The following is a 23,487-nucleotide window of genomic DNA, read 5'->3' as shown; positions in this document are numbered from 1 at the left end:
AAGACATTAAAATTGCTCCCACAGTAAAAATACATTTATAAAATATCACTGACTTTAAACAAGCCCAGTTTAGAAATTTGCTGCCGCTGGAATACAGGTAGGGTATAGGAAAAAGTGGTGGTAGGGCAATTAGGGGTACTTGAGGCTTCTGTCTTGAATATTTTGCTAATACTAAGCAGTAATTAAAATACTTGGGATCATAACTAAAACTTAATATCACTATCATAGTTTCAAATTCTGTGTTCCTGTGTGTAGTAGGATTAGACAAATAATTAGAAAATAGATATTATCTAATTGTGACATATTTTTTGACAAAGTTAACATAAAAAGAAACTATTCAAATACAAAAGCCAAACTTATCCCTAGAAAAACAAGAAGATTGACCATTCTATTTAGTAAGCAGCAGGATTAATCTGTTCTTCAAAAAGGTAGTTCTGTTATAGAGAGCAGGCATACTATGTAGAAGACCCCCATTTCATTACAAATGGCAATGACAAAACAGAAAAAGGTAAAAACGGATTGAGCCAGGTAAATATACAGGCAAAATAATTCAGTACAATTAAAGTTGATTCACAGCATACCTTTATAACTACCAGGGGACCTATATGAATTGGTCAGTAATCTCCCACCACGAGTACATCCTCTCACAGATCCCCGGCTGTTGACAAATGGCTGAGCAGGTCTGGGAAATACATTCGTCTGTGCTGGGTAAAAGGCAAGGCTACCATTGCTTACTTGAACAGTTCCATCAGGATGATAATTTGAAGCTTAAGGAAACAGTTAAGAGTTAAATGGTAATAAAGGTCCGATACACTTTATATGTAAAAAAAATCAATAATCAAAACCTTTAATATATTTTCTCCCTTTAAAAAGAAAATGATTTAAGTGATGAAGCCACTACAAGAGAAACTAGGAAAACTACCCATTCATAATAGCCTCAAAAAAAAAAAAAAATACTTGGAAATCAATCTAACAAAAGAGGTAAAAGACCTCTACAATGAAAACTACAGAACACTAAAGAAAGAAATTGAAGAAGACCTTAGAAGATGGAAAGATCTCCCATGCTCTTGGATAGGCAGAATTAATATTTTCAAAATGGCCATGGGCTGGGGCTGTAGCTTAGTGGCAGAGCACTTGCCTAGCATGTGTGGGGCACTGGGTTCGATAAAAATAAACAAATAAAATAAAAGTATGCTGTCCATACACAACTGCAAAAAAATGTTTTAAAAATGGCCATACTACCAAAAGCATTATACACATTTAATGCAATTCCTATTAAAATCCCAATGATATTCTTCACAGAACAATTGAAATTCATTTGGGAGAAAGAAAAAAAAAAAAAAACCCAGAATAGCCAAAGCATCTTAGCAGGAAGAGTGAATCAGGAGGCATCACAATACCAGAGCTTAAACTATACTATAGAGGAACAGTAACAAAAATGGCATGGTATTGGCACCAAAATAGAAATGTAGACCAATGGTACAAAACAGAACACACAAAGACAATCTCCCATAAATCCAGTTATCTTATACAAAGGTGCCAAAAAACATACATTGGAGAAAAGACAGTCTATTCAACAAATGGTGTTGGGAAAACTAGAAATCCCTATGTAGCAAAATTAAATTAAAACTCTATCTCACCCTGCACAAAAACCAACTCAAAATGGATCAAAGAGAGACACTAGAACAGAAATCCTGTACCTAATAGAAAAAAGAGTAGGCCCAAATCTTCATCATGTCAGCTTAGGATCTGACTTCCTTAACAAGACTCCTGAAGCACAAAAAGTAAAATTTAAAAAAAAAAATCAATAAATGGGATGGATTCAATCAATAATGTGAAGAGAGAGCCTACAGAATGGGAGAAAATCTTTACCACATGTACCTCAGATAGAGCACTAATCTCCAGGATATATAAAGAACTCAAAAAACTTAACTCCCAAACAACAAATAACCCAAATGGGCTAAGGAGCTGAACAGACACTTCAGAGAAGAAGAAACATAATCAATCAACAAACATGAAAAAATGTTCATCATCTCTAGCAATTAGAGAAATGCAAATCAAAACTACTCTAAATTTCATCTCACTCCAGTCAGAATGGCAATTATCAAGAATATAAGCAATAATAAGTGTTGGTGAGGATGTTGGGGAAAAGGAACACTCATGCATTGCTGGTGGGACTGCAAATTGGTGCAACAACTCTGGAAAGTGTTATAGAGATTCCTCAGAAAACTGGGAATGTAACCACCATTTGACCCAGCTATCCCATTCCTTGGTTTATACCAAAAGGACTTAAAAATCAGCATACTACAGTGACATAGCCACATCAATGTTTATAGCAGCTCAATTCACAATAGCTAAACTGTGGAACCAACCTAGATGCCCTTCAACAGATGAATAAAGAAAATGTGGCATTTATACACAATGAATTTTACTCAGCCTTAAAGAAGAATGAATATGGCATTTGCAGGTAAATGGATGGAAGTAGGGAATATCACACTAAGTGAATTGAGCCAATTGCAAAAAAACAAAGCCTAAATATTTTCTGATAAGCAGATGCTGGTCCATAGTGGGTGGGGGTGAGTGTAGGGAAGAATGAAGGAACTTTAGATTGTGCAGAAGGGAGTGAGAAGAGGGGTGGGGCATTGGGGATGGGAAAGACAGTAGAAGGAGACAAACATTATTACCCGATATACATGTATGATTACACTACTGCTGTGACTCAGCACCTCTACAGCAAGAGGAATGAGAAGTTATGCTCCATTTGTGTATAATGTGTTAAAATGCATTCTACTGTCATGTATAACTAATTAGAACAAATAAAAATAAATTGCAGGGGCTGAGGTGTGGCTCAGTGGTAGAGTGCTTGCCTAACATGTGTGAGGCACTGGATTCTATCCTCAGCACATTAAAGATAGTAGAGGATAGGAAAGGTAGCAGAATACAACAGTTACTAATAGGGCATTATGTAAAAATGTAGATGTGTAACCGACGTGATTCTGCAATCTGTATTTGGGGTAAAATTGGGAGTTCAAAACCCACTTGAATCAAATGAATGAAATATGATATGTCAAGAGCTTTGTAATGTTTTGAACAACCAATAAAAAAAATATATATATAGACCTTTATAGTCTCTAGTGCATATCAATTTTTTTCTAATTTACCAAATGGTGAATTTTAAAGAAAAGGCAAAAATGAGAATTTTAATGAACTCAGCAAGCACTGGCCTTCTGTAATGTTGCTTACTTGGAATATATCAATTGATATTAAACTGAGACACTTTCCGAAATGTAATGCTTTGAACATGTATCAGTTTTGCACAAGACAATAAAGGCTTTCTTAGGAACAATAAATAAATAAATAAGTGAATGAATAAATAAATTTTAAAAATAAATAAATTGCAAAAAAGTGATTTTTGTGTGTGTATATGAGAGAAATGAGTATGATTTATTATTTCTTATAAATGAAAGAAATTTGACACATGCTACAACATCAATGAACTGTGAAAAAAAATTATACTAAGTGAAAAAAGCCACTTCCAAAGGACAAATATTGAATAATATAACAGGAAGCTAAAGTAGTTAAATTCATAAAGACACAAAAGTAAAATAGTGGTTGTCATGAGCTGGAGAGGGAGGAGAAGAGGGAGTTCATGTTAAATGGTTCTAGTTTCAGTTGGGAAAGACAAAGTTTTAGAGATGGATTATGGTGATGGCTGCACAACACAAATGCAGTTAATGTCACTTAGCTGTACACTTTAAAAATGGTTAGAATAGTCAGGTTCATGTTATGTATATTTTACCATGATTTTAAAACATAATAAGCTAACCTTTCAGGCCAGGGAGTAGAAGAAAATTAGTCCTAATTCATAGAATTCATAATTGAAAAAGCATATGACAAAATATTATTTATGTAGATCACCTGCCCTATATTTCAACAAAATAGGTGAGAACAGAATGAGGTCCCTGTGGTTAGAGATTTATAATTACTATCTCTTCACCATTTTATTGAAAAGTACCAACAAGCTGGGCATGTTGGCACACACCTGTAATCCCAGCTAAACAGGAGGCTGAAGCACGAGGATCACAAATTCAAGGCTAGTCTGGGCAACTTAGTGAGCCCCTGTCTCAAAATATAAAATAAAAACAGCCAGGGATGTAACTCAGCAGTAGAGCACTTGCCTAGCATGAGTGAGGCCATGGTTTAATCCCCAATATGGAAGAAAAAAAATGCTCAGTTCACTTGCTCAGACATTAAGTTTCAGAAAAGTGAATAAGGAGTTGAAATACCAACACTGAAAATCTACAAGAGCTCCTTTAAGAAATAAGTACAAAGTTGCCTATTTCATAATTTAAAGTAGCATAAAAGATCAAAATATTCTTCTTTCTCTGTTAACAGTATAATAAGCATACTAAGTTATATCTTCACATTAATCAATGTTGTATGTAAGAGAGGGAAAGGCCAGATAACCCTTTGTCTGTGGTGAAAAAATTAACACAATGGTTTCAAAATCTTCATGCACTGCATATGGTAGCACACACCTGTAATCCCAGCTGCTTGGGAGGCTGAGGCAGGAGGATTGCAAGTTCAAGGCCAGTCTCAGCAATTTAACAAGGCCCTTTCTCAAAATAAAATATGAAAAAAAAGAGCTGGGGATATGGTTCAGTGGCTATCCCTGGTACCAAGGTGGGGGGCGGGGGGGGGGGGAATCTTCACATAGTCAGAAAGTACCCTATCTACCTCAGTGGAGTGCTCAAAGCAATTAGATTTTAAAAAACACAACTCTACAAGGTTAAATCAGCCATCAAAGTTCTGCCTCTCTATAAAAGTTCAAATTAACAGGTGAACTTAACTAAAGAGAAACAAAGACACTCAGTGCTTCTCAACACTTTAGAAAGGTTTATTGGACAAGAAAGAACGTTTTGAGTGTCACTACAGACTTCCTTTCCATTTAATTACCTGTTACCAAAATCTTCAAAATATATGCAAAGATCTTACCAGTTTCTTGAGACATGCCAGTTGGTTCTACATGTATTGCTGGCAGTTGGCACTGGGGAGGCGTTTGTGTACTTGCTGTAGTAAAACTTTGATTGTAGCCAGGTGTATAAGGGGATTCTTTAATTTCCTGTTCTTTCCGTGGAGGCAGAGGTGCATTAACATTAAATACCTTAAAAGATAAGGGTAAATAAGGCCATTTGTGAATGTTTATAGGAAATACCTAAGGATAGCATTCATCAAACTACAATATTTTGATATTTCTATTTGTATAAAGGACTTGAATAGACATTTCTCCAAAGAAGACAAATAAGCACATAAAAACATAATCAACACACTTAGTCATGAGGAAAATGTAAACCATAATAAGATGCCACTTCATACCCATTAGGACAGCTATTATCAAAAGACAAAAAACAAGTGGTATCAAGGATGTGGAGAACATACATTGCTTGTGGGAATGTAAAATGATGCAGTCATGAAAAACATTACAATGGTTCCTCAAAAAGTGAAACATAAACAACCATATGATCCACCAACTTCACTTCTAGGTATGCACCCAAAATAACTAAAGCATGGACTGGAATAGATATTTGTAGACCTGTGTATTTAGCAACATTATTCATAACTGACAAAAGGTAGAACAACCCAAGAGCCCGCCAACAGATGAATGAATAAACACAATATATACATGAAATGAAATGTTCTTTAACCAGAGGAAGGCATGAGAATCTGATGCATGAACCTTGAAGTACTACACAAAGTGAAAGAAGCCAGATACAAAAGAACAAGTATTGCATGATTTCACTTATGTGAGGTACCTAGAATAGGTAAATTTATTGATATAGAACATGGAATAGAGGTTACCACAGGCTGGGGAGGGGGAGGAATAACAACTTACTACTTAATGAGTACAATGTTTCTGTTTGGTATCATGAAAAAAGTTTTGAAAATAGTAGAGAGGGTTACACACAATATGAATGTATTTAATACCACTGAATTACACACTTTAAAATTATTATAATGGTAAATTAAATTCCATTTAATTCCAGACAGAACTGACACCAAAGAGTAAATGTTAAACGTCCTATTAAGCTATCATAATAAGGCTTACTGAGAATAAAAGTTATATAGAAGAAAGGGATCCTTTTTATTTTTTTTTTAATTTTTATTGTTGGTTGTTCAAAACATTACATAGTTCTTGATATATCATATTTCACACTTTGATTCAAGTGGGTTATGAACCCCCATTTTTACCCCGTATACAGATTGCAGAATCACATCAGTTACACTTCCATTGATTTACATATTGCCATACTAGTGTCTGTTGTATTCTGCTGCCTTTCCTATCCTCTACTATCCCCACTCCCTTCCCCTCCCCTCCCCTCTTCTCTCTACCCCCTCTACTGTAATTCATTTCTCCCCCTTGTATTATTTTTCCCTTTCCCCTCACTTCCTCTTGTATGTACTTTTGTATAACCCTGAGGGTCTCCTTCCATTTCCATGCAATTTCCCTTCTCTCTCCCTTTCCCTCCCACCTCTCATCCCTGTTTAATGTTAATCTTCTTCTCCTGCTCTTCGTCCCTACTCTGTTCTTAGTTACTCTCCTTATATCAAAGAAGACATTTGGCATTTGTTTTTTAGGGATTGGCTAGCTTCACTTAGCATAATCTGCTCTAATGCCATCCATTTCCCTGAAAATTCTATGATTTTGTCATTTTTTAATGCAGAGTAATACTCCATTGTGTATAAATGCCACATTTTTTTTATCCATTCGTCTATTGAAGGGCATCTAGGTTGGTTCCACAGTCTTGCTATTGTGAATTGTGCTGCTATGAACATCGATGTAGCAGTGTCCCTGTAGCATGCTCTTTTTAGGTCTTTAGGGAATAGACCGAGAAGGGGAATAGCTGGGTCAAATGGTGGTTCCATTCCCAGCTTTCCAAGAAATCTCCATACTGCTTTCCAAATTGGCTGCACCAATTTGCAGTCCCACCAGCAATGTACAAGTGTACCCTTTTCCCCACATCCTCACCAGCACTTGTTGTTGTTTGACTTCATAATGGCTGCCAGTCTTACTGGAGTGAGATGGTATCTTAGGGTGGTTTTGATTTGCATTTCTCTGACTGCTAGTGATGGTGAGCATTTTTTCATGTACTTGTTGATTGATTGTATGTCCTCCTCTGAGAAGTGTCTGTTCAGGTCCTTGGCCCATTTGTTGATTGGGTTATTTGTTTTCTTATTGTCTAATTTTTTGAGTTCTTTGTATACTCTGGATATTAGGGCTCTATCTGAAGTGTGAGGAGTAAAGATTTGTTCCCAGGATGTAGGCTCCCTATTTACATCTCTTATTGTTTCTTTTGCTGAGAAAAAACTTTTTAGTTTGAGTAAGTCCCATTTGTTGATTCTAGTTATTAACTCTTGTGCTATGGGTGTCCTATTGAGGAATTTGGAGCCCGACCCCACCGTATGTAGATCGTAGCCAACTTTTTCTTCTATCAGACGCCGTGTCTCTGATTTGATATCAAGCTCCTTGATCCATTTTGAATTAACTTTTGTGCATGGCGAGAGAAAGGGATTCAGTTTCATTTTGTTGCATATGAATTTCCAGTTTTCCCAGCACCATTTGTTGAAGATGCTATCCTTCCTCCATTGCATGCTTTTAGCCCCTTTATCAAATATAAGATAGTTGTAGTTTTGTGGATTGGTTTCTGTGTCCTCTATTCTGTACCATTGGTCCACCCTCCTGTTTTGGTACCAGTACCATGCTGTTTTTGTTACTATTGCTCTGTAGTATAGTTTGAAGTCTGGTATCGCTATACCGCCTGATTCACACTTCCTGCTTAGCATTGTTTTTGCTATTCTGGGTCTTTTATTTTTCCATATGAATTTCATGATTGCTTTCTCTATTTCTACAAGAAATGCCGTTGGGATTTTGATTGGCATTGCATTAAACCTATAGAGGAAAAGGATCCTTTTTAAAAAACTAAAATAATTTATTACTTCCTGAATTTTTACTATGTGGCAAGCAATAACCTTCCAGAACCTGGTCATAATTTACAAAAGAACATTTCTGTTACCTTGGCTTTCTTACCTTGCTCCATTTTTCCTTATATTACATGGCATCTGATAATATATATATTTGTCTTTCTAAATCTCCCACTTCTATTAATAATAATAATATAATAAATTATTATTTAATTTGCAATAATAAAAGTGCAAACTTCTTGAGAAAAGACCTATTTTTAATTGCTATAATCCCAGTGATTTTGATCTGGCTTCATAACTACATTTCTAATGAATGAATAAATGAGAACTGATCTGAACTTGAAAGGCTTCAAAACAGGCAGAACACAGAGGCATGAGCAAATAGGTACTGTGCCAACAATGAGCAAGCCAAGCCCATTAGGGGACTGGTTTGACAAGTTATACAAGACTACAAAGGTATTGAGTGTCAGGCAAAAGACTCAATTTCATTCTGTAATGGACCACTGCTTGCTTTCAATTAGGCAAAAGAAAAAGTAAACCCAATGTGGCAAAACTGTGTAGGATGGACTGACAGGGAAAGAGGAAAAGCAAGGAAACTAAGATATTCTAATTGCTTAAGCACAGAGTGAAAAGATTGGTGAATTCGGGTGTCGAACTTCACCAGCCTATCCCTACATTGTGCCTGCTTCCCATTGCCACTCCAAGGGCCCCCCCACACACACACACACACCCCATCATCACTCCAAAGGAGCTGGAGTGGAACACTGAGCCAATTAGGCTCACTAACAGCCCTACAGACTGTTTCATGCTACTGTGTTTAGAGAATAAATGTAGAAATCTAACTGCAATATTATCATTAAAAAAAGAGAAAAAAAGTTTTAAGCCAGACATGGTAGCACACACCCATAATCCCAACAAATCAGGAAGTTAAAGAAGGAGGATCACAAGTTTGAGGTCAGCATCGACAACTTAGCAAGAACCTGTCTCAAAAAAATAAAAAAGGGTTGGGGATGTAGCTCAGTTGTAAAGTGCCCCTGGGTTCAATCCCCAGCATGATAAATAAATAAATAGAGTTTAAAACTATAATTTGTAAAGAAATACATAATTCAGAACACCAAACAAATCTGAATAAATCTCTACGAACAAGCATGAGACCAGGATGAAACCAAATGAAATCTCCAATAATGAAGTGAGGTGCTAAGCAAGTCTGTGCCCTGAATTTCAGGTTACTAATGCTAAGAACATTGCTAGTACCCTTTTAGTAATGATTAGTATTATTAAGCTGTTCCTAGAAACAGATGTTTTTCACCTGCACATTTTCATCCCTTTTTTGCTGTGCAGGGTACTGAATCAACCACATATTTTATTTGTCTGATATAAGCCTTCAGCTTTGCCTGCTAGTTTTCAGAGTGGGAACAATGCTCTGATAAAAGACCCATTCAAAATTCTAGGGACTGGGGATTTAATACTCCTCTGTCAAAAACAGTATGTCAACTAGACAAATGTAAATTCTAACCACCTAAATAAGAATACAAAAGGCAAACTTTTCACATAGCACTAATAATAGATGTAAGAGAAACAAAGACTCTTAAGCAGAATAATGAATAATTAACTGTGATCATCATTCCCGGTTCATACTCACTGTCTGCATGGCTTGAAAGGGTGCTGTGTTAATGGTTATTGAACTAGTACTTGCTGGAGGTGACTGGAAGCCCTGTTCAGAACCCTTTGCCATGGAAGGAGTTGGAGCAGCTAGTGAAGACGGTGGCTTGCTTGGGGGAACTGCTGCCTGCAGGGAAGAAATGCAACATCAGCCAATCACCTGCCATATAACAAGCAGTTCACTTACACTAAACCCCAAACTGGCGCAAGTCAGCAAGTTCTTTAGGATGACATTTGGACACAGGAATGCAAAAGAATAGCTTTTGCTTACAATTTCAAATCTCAATTGCTGAGGATGCACACTAGTATTTGCTTTGCACAGCCTGCTGACTAAGTCAAAGAGTCTTACTGATAATCAGTCTAACAAAAGAGGGGCTGACCTTTTTACAAGCATCTAATCATTTCTGAACCCTGAAATACCATTTTCCAGTTAAGAATCTAATGTTATTCCAAATTTATACAGTGGAATTGAGCTTAAGAAAAATCTTGGTTACTTCTTTAGTGTTAATTTTTCTCTGTTTTAAAGACTTATTAGTGGATTTCTGAATCAGTTAACTAAAAAAAGAAAGCCAATCCTGACCTATTTTAATTAATCTTTAAGGAAACAATTAGTTCTTGACATAACAGACTATGAAGACGAAGACTTCTAAAAAGATAGTAAAACCAGGCTGGGGCTGGGGCTCAGCAGTAGTACACTTGCCTGGCATGTGTGAAGCACTAGGTTCAATTTTCAGCACCACATATAAATAAATAAAGGTCTATCAACAACTTAAAAATATTTTAAAAAAATAGATAATAAAACTCAATTCCAATTAGTTATGAAGCAGATACCTGTGGTCACTTGGTAAAAATCACTATCTACTTTTTTTTTCAATACTGGAGATTGAACCCAGGGATTCTTTACTACTTAGCTACATCCCCAGTCCTTTTAGTATTTTATTTTAAGGTAGGGTTTCACTAAGTTGCCAAGGCTGGCCTTGAATTTGAGGTCTTCCTGCCTCAAGTTCCCAAGTAGTTGAGATTACAGGTGTGCACCACCACCACATCCAACTGATTTGCCACTATTTTTTTTTTTTTTTTTTTTGAGTACTGGAAATCAAACCCAGAGGTTCTTAACCATTGAGCCACACCCCCAGCCTTTTTAATTTTTTTATTTTGAGACAAGACCTCACTAAATTGCTAAGGCTGGCCTGAAACTTGTGATGCTCCTGCCTCAGCCTCCTGAGCAACTGAAATTACAGGCATCTGCCACCACACCCAGCTTCTTCCCCCATCTTTTTAAAATGAAGAACCAAATCTCAATTTAGACCAAGGTAGCGCCATAAAAACTAATGATTGTGGGGCCAGGGTTGTGGCTCAGTCGTAGAGTGTTCACCTAGCACATGCATGGCTCTGGGTTCAATCCTCAGCACCACATAAAAAAATAAATTAAATAAAGTTTTTTTTTTTCAACTACAACTAAAAAAAATAAATATTTTGAAAAAACTAAAAACTAATGATTGTGTGTTTTGGTTTTTTTTTTTAAGTTATCAATGGACCTTTTTTTTTTTTTTTTCTATGTGGTGCTTAGAATCAAACCCAGTGCTTCACACATGCCAGGCAAGAGCTCTACCTCTGATCCACAACCTCAGCCCCTCTATGTTTTCTTGTATTGTATAATGAATATTTCTATATAATAGCACACCCAAAATAAAACTAATAGTTGTTAAATTGTCCTTCAAAATTCATTTTATCCTGCTATGTCTGTCTCAAAGATTTGCTCAAACATCAAAATCTATAACTCAGAACAGTTTGTAATCCCAGCAGCTCAAGAGGCTGAGCAGGAGGTTCATGAGTTCAAAACCAGACTCAACAACTTAGCAAGGCCCTAAGCAACTCAGCAGGACCATGTCTCTAAATAAAATATAAAAAAGTGCTGGTGCAGGGTGTGGTAGCTATTGGTGCACACCTATAATCCCAGCAGCTGGGGAGGCTGAGGCAGGAGGATTACAAGTTCAAGGCCAGCCTCAGTGAAAGTGAGGCACTAAGCAACTCAGTGAGACCTTGTTTATAAGTAAATCACAAAACAGGGCTCGGGATGTATCTCAGTGGTCAAGTGCTCCTGAGTTCAACCCCAAGTTCAATCCCCGTACCAGGAAAAAAAAAAAAAAAATACTAGAAATGTTGCTCAGTGGTTAAGCACCTCTGGGTTCAATTCCTGGCACGCACGCACGCACGCGCACGCGCGCGCACACACACACACACACACACCAAAAAAAAAAAAAACTGAAAGCACAAAAAAACCTAATATTGTCAAATAAGCCAAAAGAGTAACTCACAACTGAACTAACATTAATCAGTTTTATTTGATTTTGTTCCAGAAATTAAACGCAGGGGCATTTAACCACTGAGCCACATCCCCAGCCCCTTTTAACTTTTTTTATTTTGGACAGGATCTTATGAAGTTGCTTAGGACCTCACTAAGCTACTAAGGCAAGCTTTAAACTTATAAACCTCCTGCCTCAGCCTTCTGAGCCACAGAGATTACGGGCATGAACTACCATACCCAACTTTTGAATTAGCATTAATTTTTTTTTTTTTTGATACTAGGGATTGAACTCAGGGACACTCAACCACTGAGCCACATCCGCATCCTACTTTTGTATTTTATTTAGAAACAGGGTCTCACTGAGTTGCAAAGCGCCTGGCCATTGCTGAAGCTGGCTTTGAACTCTCGATTCTCCTGACTCAGCCTGCTGAGCCACTGGGATTACAGGTGAGAACTGCCACACTGGGCTAGCATTAATCTTAATCCTAAAAATTATTGTCTTCAGTCATGAAAAAATAAAAACTTGTCCAGGTCTTCCTTAGGGAAATCTGGCCTACTGTTACCTAAAACTTTTTACTTTTCTATATGAAAAATTAAATATTTATTACAAAAGATAAGGCAATACACTATTAAATTTACCTATATCGCAAAGCCACTGTAAAGTTACCTAGAAAAGTTCTAGGACCACAACATCTATAAAGTCATACCTTAATAAATTAAACATTACATCATTCAACTAATCATTCCTGTAATTCATAAAATAAACTAGTTCTGCTATTCTTTTAGGAAGAAAAGAATTTAAGACCATTAGCCTTTTATTACCTCAGGAGTCTCTGAGGTCACAAATTCTGTTTCAGATCCCGTTGAAGCCTGATCAGCAGTAACCAAGCAAGCATTTGAGCTACAAGTAACTGGAGAAGCAGTAGCCTAGACACAAGAAGACATAAAATACTGTAAAAAAAAAAAAAAGTCATATTTTGCTCACTTTCTGTTTCCTGGGCCCTAGGTCTCCTAATATGTTCCTCTTACTAGCCCTCACTAGTGTTAAGCATTATGTTAAGCCCATCACACATATTAGTATTTAATACTAATAATAACCCTGTAAAATATGTACAACTATCCCCATTCTATTGATAATCAGGCAGAGACAAAGAAAAGTGAAGTGATTTTCCCAAATTACACAAAAACTATGTGGCGGAATTAAGATTCAAACTCCAGGCCTAGGGCTAGACTGAGTGTCTCAAAAAGCAGCTCACTGAGGGTGTAAGCTCGGGCACATGAACTCTTCAGCCACAGCACTGTCAGCGATCATCGAAACTAGGCTTTTATTCTATAAGTACTTTCTGAATTAAAGAGGAATTTGGAAGTATAAATGGGATAAGCTCCACATAAATCAAAATAACACTAAAATTCTAGTGCAAAACTAAATTAAAAGCATGAATAAAAGAAAAATTGTGAGATAGCACAGCAGGAACTAAGGCTGCACCAACTGTAACCAATAAAATACTATGAGAGTAGCTAGGAAGGAAATCTATGGCACAGCAATTATTAGAATATATCAGAGATACCTCCCAAAATCTAGTAAGCAAGGTCTAAAGCGTCCACAAATTCAATAATTTTATCTAAATGCTTCTATGTGGTTCTCAGAAGCTCAAGTAATAAAACACATGAATGGAAACTAACGAGGGGTAACCAAACATTAGAAGTTATACTGCTGCAACCCTCCAAAGGGGCCTTCATGATATGCTGCTCCTTTAGGAGTGTGGGACCAAGTTTTAAAAAAGATCACATGGAAATAATTTTTTAATCGTGTACAACATTTTATAAACATAAACAGGAATAATTTATATCCAACTAAAATATTAGAATATGAGATTGAACACTTTTAAAACTATGCCTTTCTTCTGTCTTCTGAAAGGACTTTCAGAAGTGGAAATTTTAACATCATATCTATGTTACACATAGCAGAGAAGAAACTGGAAGAAATTAAGTATTCTAGGCCAGAATGTTCCTATTTAGAAGACACATTTAGATACAACCATTGCTGGATGTGTGTAGTTTATTCAGCATTACTGTGCATAAAATCTACAAACGTTAAGTCCTTATTTGAAACATCTGGTCATTTTAGATGTTTAGAAGTGCACAAAGTATGTTAAAAACAGAGGTACTAAATAAAACACTTCATAGATATTTTTTAAAAACTGACTTTTTTTCTGTGCTTCTTATTAAAATAATGAGACAACTGCAAAAAAATAAATAGAACTGGCTGTTGTGAGGACATAAGTCTCTCAACAAAAGGGTTTCACAGATGCTAAGTATTAAAGCTTCTTGGACCACCTGGTAGTTAAACTTTAAAAGACTTGAAGCCAGGCATGATGGCACATATTTATAATCCTAGTGACTAGGGAGGCTAAGGCAGAAGGATCAAAAGTTTAAGGCCAGCCTTGGCAAATTAAACTTAGCAAGACATGGAGATACAGCTCCATTGTGGGGTGCCAATGGGTTCAAATCCTAGCACCATAAGAGATTTAAGGGGGGGAAAAAGTTTACTTAACAACAAAAAAGACAGACACATGTTTTTTCCCCTAGTACTATGAATTGAACCCAGCAGTGCTTAACACTGAACTACATCCTAGCCCTTTCCTTTAATTCTTTAAATTTTCAGACAGGGTCTTGTTAGATTGCTGAGGCTGGCCTCAGACTTGTGACCCTCTTGCCTCAGCCTCCCAAGTAGCTGGGATTATAGGTGTGCACCACCAAGCCCAGCAAAGACATATTCTTTACACTTGTATTCATGTTATAGCAGCTCTTGTTCCAAACTACCACTCTTTAAAAAGTGAACCAGCTGGAAGAAGATTACATATTGGTGAGTAAACATGATGTTTGAGATGAGTGGTTCCAAATACAGATATGCAGATTCACCAGGGAGTTATATTCAAAAGATAAATACTTAGCCAGGTGCCTCATGTGCCTGTAATCCCAACTACTTGGGAGGCTGAGACAGGAGTATTCCAAGTTCAAGGCCAGTCTTGGCAACTCAGCAAGAAACTAACTCAAAATTAAAAAAAAAAAAAAAAAGGATTGGGGGGAGGCTTTGGATCAGTGGTAAAGCACCCCTGGGTTCAATTCCCAGTACAATAAAAAAATTTCTTTAATAAAAAATAAATAAATAAATGCTTAGATAGCAACCCTGGAAATGATGCTCCAGCAGGTTTAAAGTTATACCTAGAAATACATATTTTTATTAGAGTGACCAGAAATTCTGATGTAGCCATCCTGTCGGCCTGTACCTGAGAACTTCTACACAGACCAGTAGTTATTCAAAAAGAATTTATCTTGACAAATGAAGGCGTTTTGTAGAATTCTAACAGCTAGATAAGATAAACAAAACCACTTTAGTAAAAGCGTAAGTGGAAAAGATAGGGCAAAACACCCCTGATATACCTTGCTTAACAAATACAATTTAAAAACTGAGGACTCAAGATGTAGTCCAGTGGTAGAGTGCTTGCCTAGCATGAACAAGGCAATGGGTTAAGTCCCCCGTACCCCAACCCCAAAAACTAAGCCACACCTTTTCAAATTATATATAAACCACCATAAACAAATGGTATTTACTCAGAGGATTTCAGAAGGGAAGATCACAACTGCTGAACCAACTAGTCAAAATATTTAACTTACTGTCAAAAGAGCTACTGTCAAGAAAATTGTCATAAGGCTTTCACAGAAACAGTGAGAAAACGTTTTCAAAAATAATGGCCAGTAAGTTTGGGCTTACCTTTGATGGAAATGCAACTTGACATTAGGGATCTCAAAATCTAATTCCTTTGTGCTTCTAAGTGTACTCAGTGAAAATGAAAAGAATGAACTATTATGGGCTGTGGGGGATGGACTGGTTAACCATGGACTAAACAAAATTAGTTTCTTTCTTTAGACCCTTTATTATGCTAATGAACTGTAACTTGCATAGCTCAATAGAAAAGCAATATTCTTAGACAAGGTACCCCTGAATTCTTCAGGGTTGTTCTTTACTCACCAAAATCAGTCAACTGTCTCTACTGTAATAGATGTTTTCAGCATAGTCAGAGAATCTTTTTAGAACCAGTATGCTTAATCTAAAAAAACTAGATAGTCTTAAAACACTTTTAACAATTTAGGCAAGTGCTCTACCACTGAGCTACAACCCCAGCCCTACTTTAAACAATTTAGTTAGGTATCTTAATAAGTCTGGTCTTTCTTGCCAAAGCAAGAGGTCCTTCCCTGAATAATAAAAAAGAGTAATCTGAGGATATTACCTGTAATGGCTCTTGAAGAAAATCACTTTGACTGGAAAGAGTTTGTTCTGTAGATACTGCAGAGAGTAAAATAAACCATTATTGAGGAGGAGAGAAAAGTTACTGCATAGCAATTGGAAAGAAACTAAAGTTTACACTTTACAGCAAAATCGTTAGCTGGAAGAACTAGGTATTAAGTCCATCATGCACTCTTCATTAGTACTCTAAAAAGAGCCAGAGAAACTGGGCACAGTGACACATGCTTGGTATTCCAGCTACTCAGAAGGCTAAAACAAGAGCATCACAAGTTCAAGACCAGCCTGAACGAATTATCAAGACCCTGCCCAAAAATAAAAATAAAAGGGGCTGGGGGTATGTGTTGTATATCAGTGGCGAGAACTCCTGGGTTCCATCCCCACATGCAAAAAAAAAAAAATCAGAGAAGGTGGGGAAGAGCTGAAAATACTAATTTCATCTGTGATACTTTTTCATGGTGATATTTTAAGGTTAAAGGGTTATAAGCATTTCAAGGCTTCTAAAGAAAAGAACTAAGACTTTACAAAACAACCAATAAAACACAAGTTTCACAGGTTTCAAAATAAGTCTTAGCTGGGTCATCTGTTTAGGTATTTTTCTTGCTGGTTATAATAATATGCTTTTCAAACATGTAGTTTTCATTTTGGTTTCTTGTTAATGTCTATCACAATTGTTAATTACCTTCTACTGATTCTCCTTACTTCACCCTGGAATTGCTGCCCCTATCTTGAGCTGGTGTCTAGTGCCCACTGCACTGGAATATGGCTTTGATTATATTCTCCCCTCACCTGACAGAACCTAATATGAACCAAAAAGGCTACCTGTTAAAGCAGCAGACCAGATTTACATTTGGGGTCTATCATTAGTTACTGTGTTAGTCACTGTTCTAAACATCTCTCAGGTGATCTCATAGTTAGGATCCAAAAGCACCAACTCCAGATTTGGAGTCCAAAAGAGTCAAGCAGTTTCTAGTCAGAAATCACTCCAAGAAGAACATAAGATATCGCCAAAAAATCCAGCTATTGGGCATTTCCATTCTCCCATCTGAAAACTTGCTCCCCAAATGCAAACAGGTCAGGTAAGCACAGTAATGTCCTAATGGTAATTTATCCTTATATAACTCTGATGGCAGAGGATACAATTAGAATAAATTATTAGAGACATATTTCAGTTTAACCCTTATGCTATCTAGAGCAAATGATTTGTAAAGAGATATAACTGTGAGCTCTAAAGGTGTTTGTTCTGAGTTTTTTGTTGTTGTTGGTGGTGGTGGTGTTTTTTTAGTTATACACAGACACAATATCTTTATTTTGTTATTTATTTTTATGTGGTGCTGAGGATCGAACCCAGGGTCTTACATGTGCGAGGCAAGCACTCTATCACTGAGCCACAACCCAAGCCCTTGTTCTGAGTCTTTAGAATGATTACATACCTACTGGGCTACCTGGAGAAGCTGAAGGCGGCTGTGATGATGGAATTGCACTTGAAGGTTTGTCAAAATCCAGAACAGACTCCTGAAGATAAGATTTTAAATAATGCATAGGGAACAAAGATCATTAATTTAAAAGATATTACCATTAAATTATTCATGGTATTGCCCATAGCTTATTAGCTAAAGCTATAGGTATCTAGCTAATTAACATCTCAAGATGTTCAAAATTCAGCATAAAAAAGAAATTAAGAGTCAAAAATCAACTCTAATGTAACTGCCAAATGTTAAAAACTATGATAGCAATTACAAGGCCTAACTTGGGAAAGACACTCCTGTTTTAAGCATAAGCATCAATCTAGTCTGTACCCTCATTTTTATTATTCCCAAATTAGAGAGGGTCTAATTATTTTACCGCAACCTCCTACTAGCTCATGTTGTTAAAGACTTTAGTGATGAGAACCATTCTCATTTCCTACCTACACTACATATCTTGGTTATCTCAGAGAAATTTCCCCACATTTTGCATACTTAAACTACATACTTGTAGTAAGCATTTTAGTTCTTTTATTTTCAAATAATCCACAGAGGTAATCCATTCCTTAATTTTGTAAATAAGTAGAGGTTTGGAAGTTAAATAACCTGCGTGGATTATATAAGTCTTAAGTGGTAGAACTGAGATTTAAACCCAGGTCTAAATGCAAATCTCAAGATCTTTTTGCTAAACAAAAATACCTTATTTGACTACTTCAGTCCTCAGTAATATCATGCTATTATGAAATTCTGTAAGACTCTGTATCTCATAATTTAGCATTCAACTATTGATATAGCAAAGTTTATAATCTTATACAGCTGGAAATATAAACTCCTCAAAGGCAAAAAATGTCCTATCATTTTCTATATACAGCAGTACCCAACAGAAGACCAAGCATGGAGCAGGTTCTCACAGCCTGAGTGGAACTACTGGTGACCTACAGCGGTAATAAGTACTTGAAGTTTTTTTATATGTCTAATTCATTTCTTTACTCACAACAAACTTAGGAAGTAGGGAATATTATCTTCATTTTTCAAATAAAGAAACCAAAGCAGAGAATCAAGTAATTTGCCCTCAGAACTAAAGGACAGCAGAGCCAGGACTCTCACTCATTCTGGACTGCAGAATCCACAATTTCCCTGTAATTCTTCAGATCAGAAGTTAACTGCCCCATGAATACCTCCAAAGATTCTTTTTTAAAATGGCTCATACTTGCATAAAGTTACAAGTTCCTTGAATCTGGGTCATCAGATCCTGCAGTTTTTCTTTCCTCAATACTGGATCCTTTGGAAGAGCAGAGGAAGAACCTACAGGCTGAGGCATGGGCTTAGGCACCTATAAGACAAACCCACTACGTATAAGAGAAATTCAAAGTCAACAGCCTTATTCAGGATCTCACTATATTTTAATAAAATTAAAACAAACAGCAATGTTCATTTATCAGATTTATTACAAGTAAAGAATTTCTATATAAATGCATTTTCTAAATAATGTAAGCAAACTTTAAATGATTTTCCCTCATTCATGACAACTTTAATGGAGATCTTTCTTTAAAAACCTATTTCTAAAGGGAAGACCTAGAATAACAGAACTTCCTTGTTAAGAGATGAGATGTTCACTACTGACAATAGTTATCAGTATGTTCTCTGCACTGAACATACTCTTAACAAGGATACCACTGACAAATACCAATGATTTTTTTCTCTCTGGGGAAAAAATTACTACTATTACATTAAATATTTTTAAGATGTATCTGATTTCAGAAACACTAAGATACAAATACATATACACAAACACAGGCACCCTAGAACTGAGGAAATACATTATTACATTTTGTTACTTTAGGGCTACTGATGTTTAAAAGGTGATTAGCTAAAATTGCTGTACATTTTGAATTAGACCTAATTTACAATTTATAATTACTCCTTACAGATGTTAGGATGACAGGCTCCATCTGCATCTCTTCCCCAACTTGTAAGTCACCTGAGTGCTTGTCAAAGGTACCAGATAAGCTAATAGACTATAAGTAAATAAATAAAGAACTCTTTCAGGAGAAAAATATGAGCTTTAGTGATTAATTTCATGTTACCTAGTCTTTTGGCTTTGAATTCATTTTGCCCTTGCCTATACCTAGTCATGTTCTAGACAGCTGAAATCACAAGACAGACAAAATCTGCACTACACAGAGTAGTATCCTCTCAGTTACTTAAAAACAAAAACAAACAAACAAAAACTAAAACTACACTAGAATGCTGTCTATGCTATTAAAGCAAATCACATGTGAGTTCTGACCTTTCCAACTAAGCATGTAACAAACAATGCATTATCACTATTCTGTCATGGAAAAGGTTCAGCATTGCTATACCTAGTCCAATTTCCCATTAGATTTTTTTTAAACAGCTGTCTGGAGGTATTAAATTAGGTTTTTAAATGTTTCTCAAAATAGTTATGACACTGCAGTTACTGTTGTATAATATCAGGTTAATGAAATACAGCTACAAATTTTCTATAGAGAAGATAAAATCAATATTAATACTCCTAGAAAAGAGAGGGAAAGGAGAGCAAAAGATAAGTAACCCAACTCTTTCCATAAGAGAATCGAGCTAGAGGTAGCAGAGGTAGTTAGTTCACTGTTTATAAAATGTAATGCTTGGTTTTTTTCAAGCTAAATGTTTTAAGGTATAAGGCTAAAGACTAATTGGAAAGCCTTGACTAAAATGGCACAGAAATACAAGAAAGACCACTACACAGAGGCGGAGAACATTGGGAGGATAAGTTCACACTTCTTATAAAGCAAGGTGGTAACAAGTTTGTGTTCACCACAGTAGTGAGCAATTTAGTAACAGGCAACATTAGCATGGGACTGTATCCAAGGATTATTCATTATTAGCCTCATCTTCCTGAAATAGGTTATTTATCATTAACAGAATGAGGCCTTCTTTTTTCAAAACTACAAAATATTTAATGCCTATATTTTCTTATCTCTGGAAATTATTTTGAAACAAAAATACAAAACTAACTCAAACAGGGGCTGGGATTGTGGCTCAGTGGCAGAGCGCTTGCTTCACACATGTGAAGTACTGGGTTCGATCCTCAGCACCACATAAAAATAAATAAAATAAAGGTATTGTGTGTCCATCTACAACTTAAAAAAAAAAAAAGCCTAACTCAAATAGTTCCCCAAATACCAGGATATCTGTAACCATCATGTATCTCACACTTCTTCTTCATAAAAATTCAGGCTAGTCTGAGTGCTACAAATGAAAAATTACAGAAAAATGTAACTTCTGTCAGAAAAGATCACCCATGTGCCCAGTGGAAAAACTCCACAAATAAAACACAGTGTAACAAGTCTCCCATTCTGTGACAAGTATTTATATTACTCACTTATTCACATTAAGGTCTTGTCTGAAATAGCCACTATCTGATGTCATACTGTACCATTAAAAAGTCAACATTAATATGTATCAAAAAATAAGAGTAGCCGGATACAGTGGCCTACACCTATAATCCCAGTGACTCAGCAGGCTGAGGCAAGAGGATCAAGAGTTCAAACCCAGCCTTAGCAATTTATCGAGGCCCTAAGAAACTCAGCAAAACCATCTTTAATAAAACATAAAAAAAGAGTTGGGGATATGGCTTGGTGGTTAAGTGCCCCTGGGTTCAATACCTGGTACCCCCCCACACACAAAAAAGACCAAATAAAAAGCAATCAACCTGTATTAATAAATAAATAAGACAAGATTTACGATAAGTATAGTAGACATAATGTGAAGTTGTTCAGATATCACATGAAGTTAGATGCTACTGGAGCCTTACAGTACATAATTAAGTTTAAACGTTCAGTCACAAACTATGTATTACTTATATAAAACTGTCCTAAGTAAATCATTGTTCAGGATTAAAATAAATATATTCCTCAATTTCATTAAGAGAGGTGTTGATAGCTCAGTCACATTGAAATACTATAAATCCACTGTGAATGAGGTTCAAATCTGAATTATGTAACTTATTTTTTGACTCATAGAACCCAATTAATTTTATTTGTTTTATTTTCCTCACATTTGAATTAGAAATAACAACTTCCTTAATTCATTAAGGTTCTATGAAATATATTTGGTAATATGTTAATATAGGTACTTCATATCTTTTCATTAAATATGTGTTGTACCTGGTCAAAAAATTGGCATTAAATCTTAACATTTTATAATTGTAGAAATTTCATCTTCAGTTAGACTCCTAGGAAAAATAACAGATCAACTCATTAAAGAGTTAAGGGTATTCAATTAATTTCACAAGGGGTTTGTTTTTAAAAGAAATGATCATTACTACAATTCCTTATGCCTCCACTGACAGAGCCAATATGCAGATCTACTCACATCTTTGGATTCTGTATTAAACTTCCTGGGCAGGAGCTGGTCATTTGGTATGAGGCCTGCTGTGGCTACTCCCCAGGACTTTGGAGAAATCTGTGATTGTGATGTTAAAGAGTGTTTTTGACTCTCAGCATTGCTTTCCCAAGATTTTGGAGTCCCTGGCTGTTTTGCATCCTGCTCTTCACACATGGTAGTGGACCATGACTTGCTGACATTCTGGTCACTCTGCACAGAAGGTGTCCAGGACTTTGGAGTTTGCTTCTTTGGATCCTGTTCTTTATGCAGCTGAACTGGCCAAGGCTTTGGTGTCTCCTGCTTCTTCTGCTCCTCTTGAATATATCCTGCTTTAGACTTTGGAGTTTCTTGCTTCCACTGGCTGGAAGGTGGTTTGGATTTAGAGATCTCCAGCTGCTTCTGCTCTTCCTGCAAAGTTGACCTGAGTTTTGGAATCTCTTGTTTCCTCTGATCTAAGGAAACTGCAGGCTTTGGTGTCTCCTGTGGCTTAACAGGAGACTCCCAGGACTTGAAGGATTTCTGTTTCTTCTCTTGACCATCTGGTTCAGTAAGCATATCCCAACATTTGGGGAGATTTGGTTTCCTAGCATAATCTGCTTCCCAAGATTGCTCTTCATCTTGTTTGCCTGAATAATCCACTTCAGTCATATAGCGTCTGTTAAGAAACTGAACCAGAGAAATAATGTGCTTGAGTCATAAATTTATTTAAGACCTTGAAAGCAATGTTCAAATCTACTAGTATTCCCATATCCACTGGTCTGAACCATCATGCTGATATGAAATTTCTGTCCTTATCTTACTTAAAAAGACTGGCCTACTTCTTTGTTCATTCCTTTTTCCTCAATTAACAGAAATATAAACTTTGATATTCCAAAAGCAGCTATTTATGTTTGACTCACTTATTATTGGCAAGAACAGGGCCAGGGTTGTGGTTTGGTGGTAGAGCGCTTGCCTAGCATGCATGAGGCACTGGGTTCAATCCCCAACGCCACATAAAAATAAACAAATGAGGGTACTGTGTCCATCCACAACCAAAAAAAAAGATTGGTAAGAACTACCCATTGTGGTGCCACAACTGTTTGATTTAGGCCCTTTAACCAAAGCTATTTCACCTCTGCCAGCCTTAGGACCCTTCTACCTACTTGACTCCCTTAATTTAAATAGTTCATATAAGAAAACCTGCTTAGTTCTATTTCCTGTATTACCAGCCTTTTCTTTTATTTCCTTCATATATCAATTATACTATGTTTTCTTCTCTCACTCTTTTTGGCCCACAAATTTCAATGTCACATCTAAAAGAGGGAAAAAAATATACCCTTTTCTGCTAACAATGTGAGTAAATTCTGGAGAGAGCATAATACCATACATCTTTAAAT

The 23,487-nt window shown here is 36.3% G+C and overlaps 1 protein-coding gene across 13 annotated transcripts in view; it reads right to left on the bottom strand.

The window, feature by feature from the left end:
* Caprin2 (caprin family member 2) overlaps positions 1-23,487 on the bottom strand; it is a 47,603-nt gene that overhangs the window by 5,460 nt on the left and 18,656 nt on the right. For 8 of the 13 annotated variants that reach the window (XM_071610004.1, XM_071610007.1, XM_071610008.1 and 5 more), the window contains 8 exons: positions 22,100-22,777; positions 18,933-19,055; positions 17,690-17,771; positions 16,243-16,298; positions 12,773-12,877; positions 9,623-9,769; positions 4,996-5,164; positions 582-767 (listed from right to left, as the gene is read on the bottom strand). In XM_071610004.1, coding sequence (XP_071466105.1) covers positions 582-767; positions 4,996-5,164; positions 9,623-9,769; positions 12,773-12,877; positions 16,243-16,298; positions 17,690-17,771; positions 18,933-19,055; positions 22,100-22,777 — 1,546 coding nt within the window. The remainder of the gene's footprint in view (positions 1-581; positions 768-4,995; positions 5,165-9,622; positions 9,770-12,772; positions 12,878-16,242; positions 16,299-17,689; positions 17,772-18,932; positions 19,056-22,099; positions 22,778-23,487) is intronic. The other 5 variants (XM_071610006.1, XM_071610013.1, XM_071610012.1 and 2 more) reach the window with 3 other exon arrangements.

The sequence above is a fragment of the Marmota flaviventris genome, chromosome 3, assembly GCF_047511675.1.
Source record: "Marmota flaviventris isolate mMarFla1 chromosome 3, mMarFla1.hap1, whole genome shotgun sequence".
NCBI classification, from domain to species: domain Eukaryota; kingdom Metazoa; phylum Chordata; class Mammalia; order Rodentia; family Sciuridae; genus Marmota; species Marmota flaviventris.
This window is presented reverse-complemented; position numbering and strand designations above follow the sequence as displayed.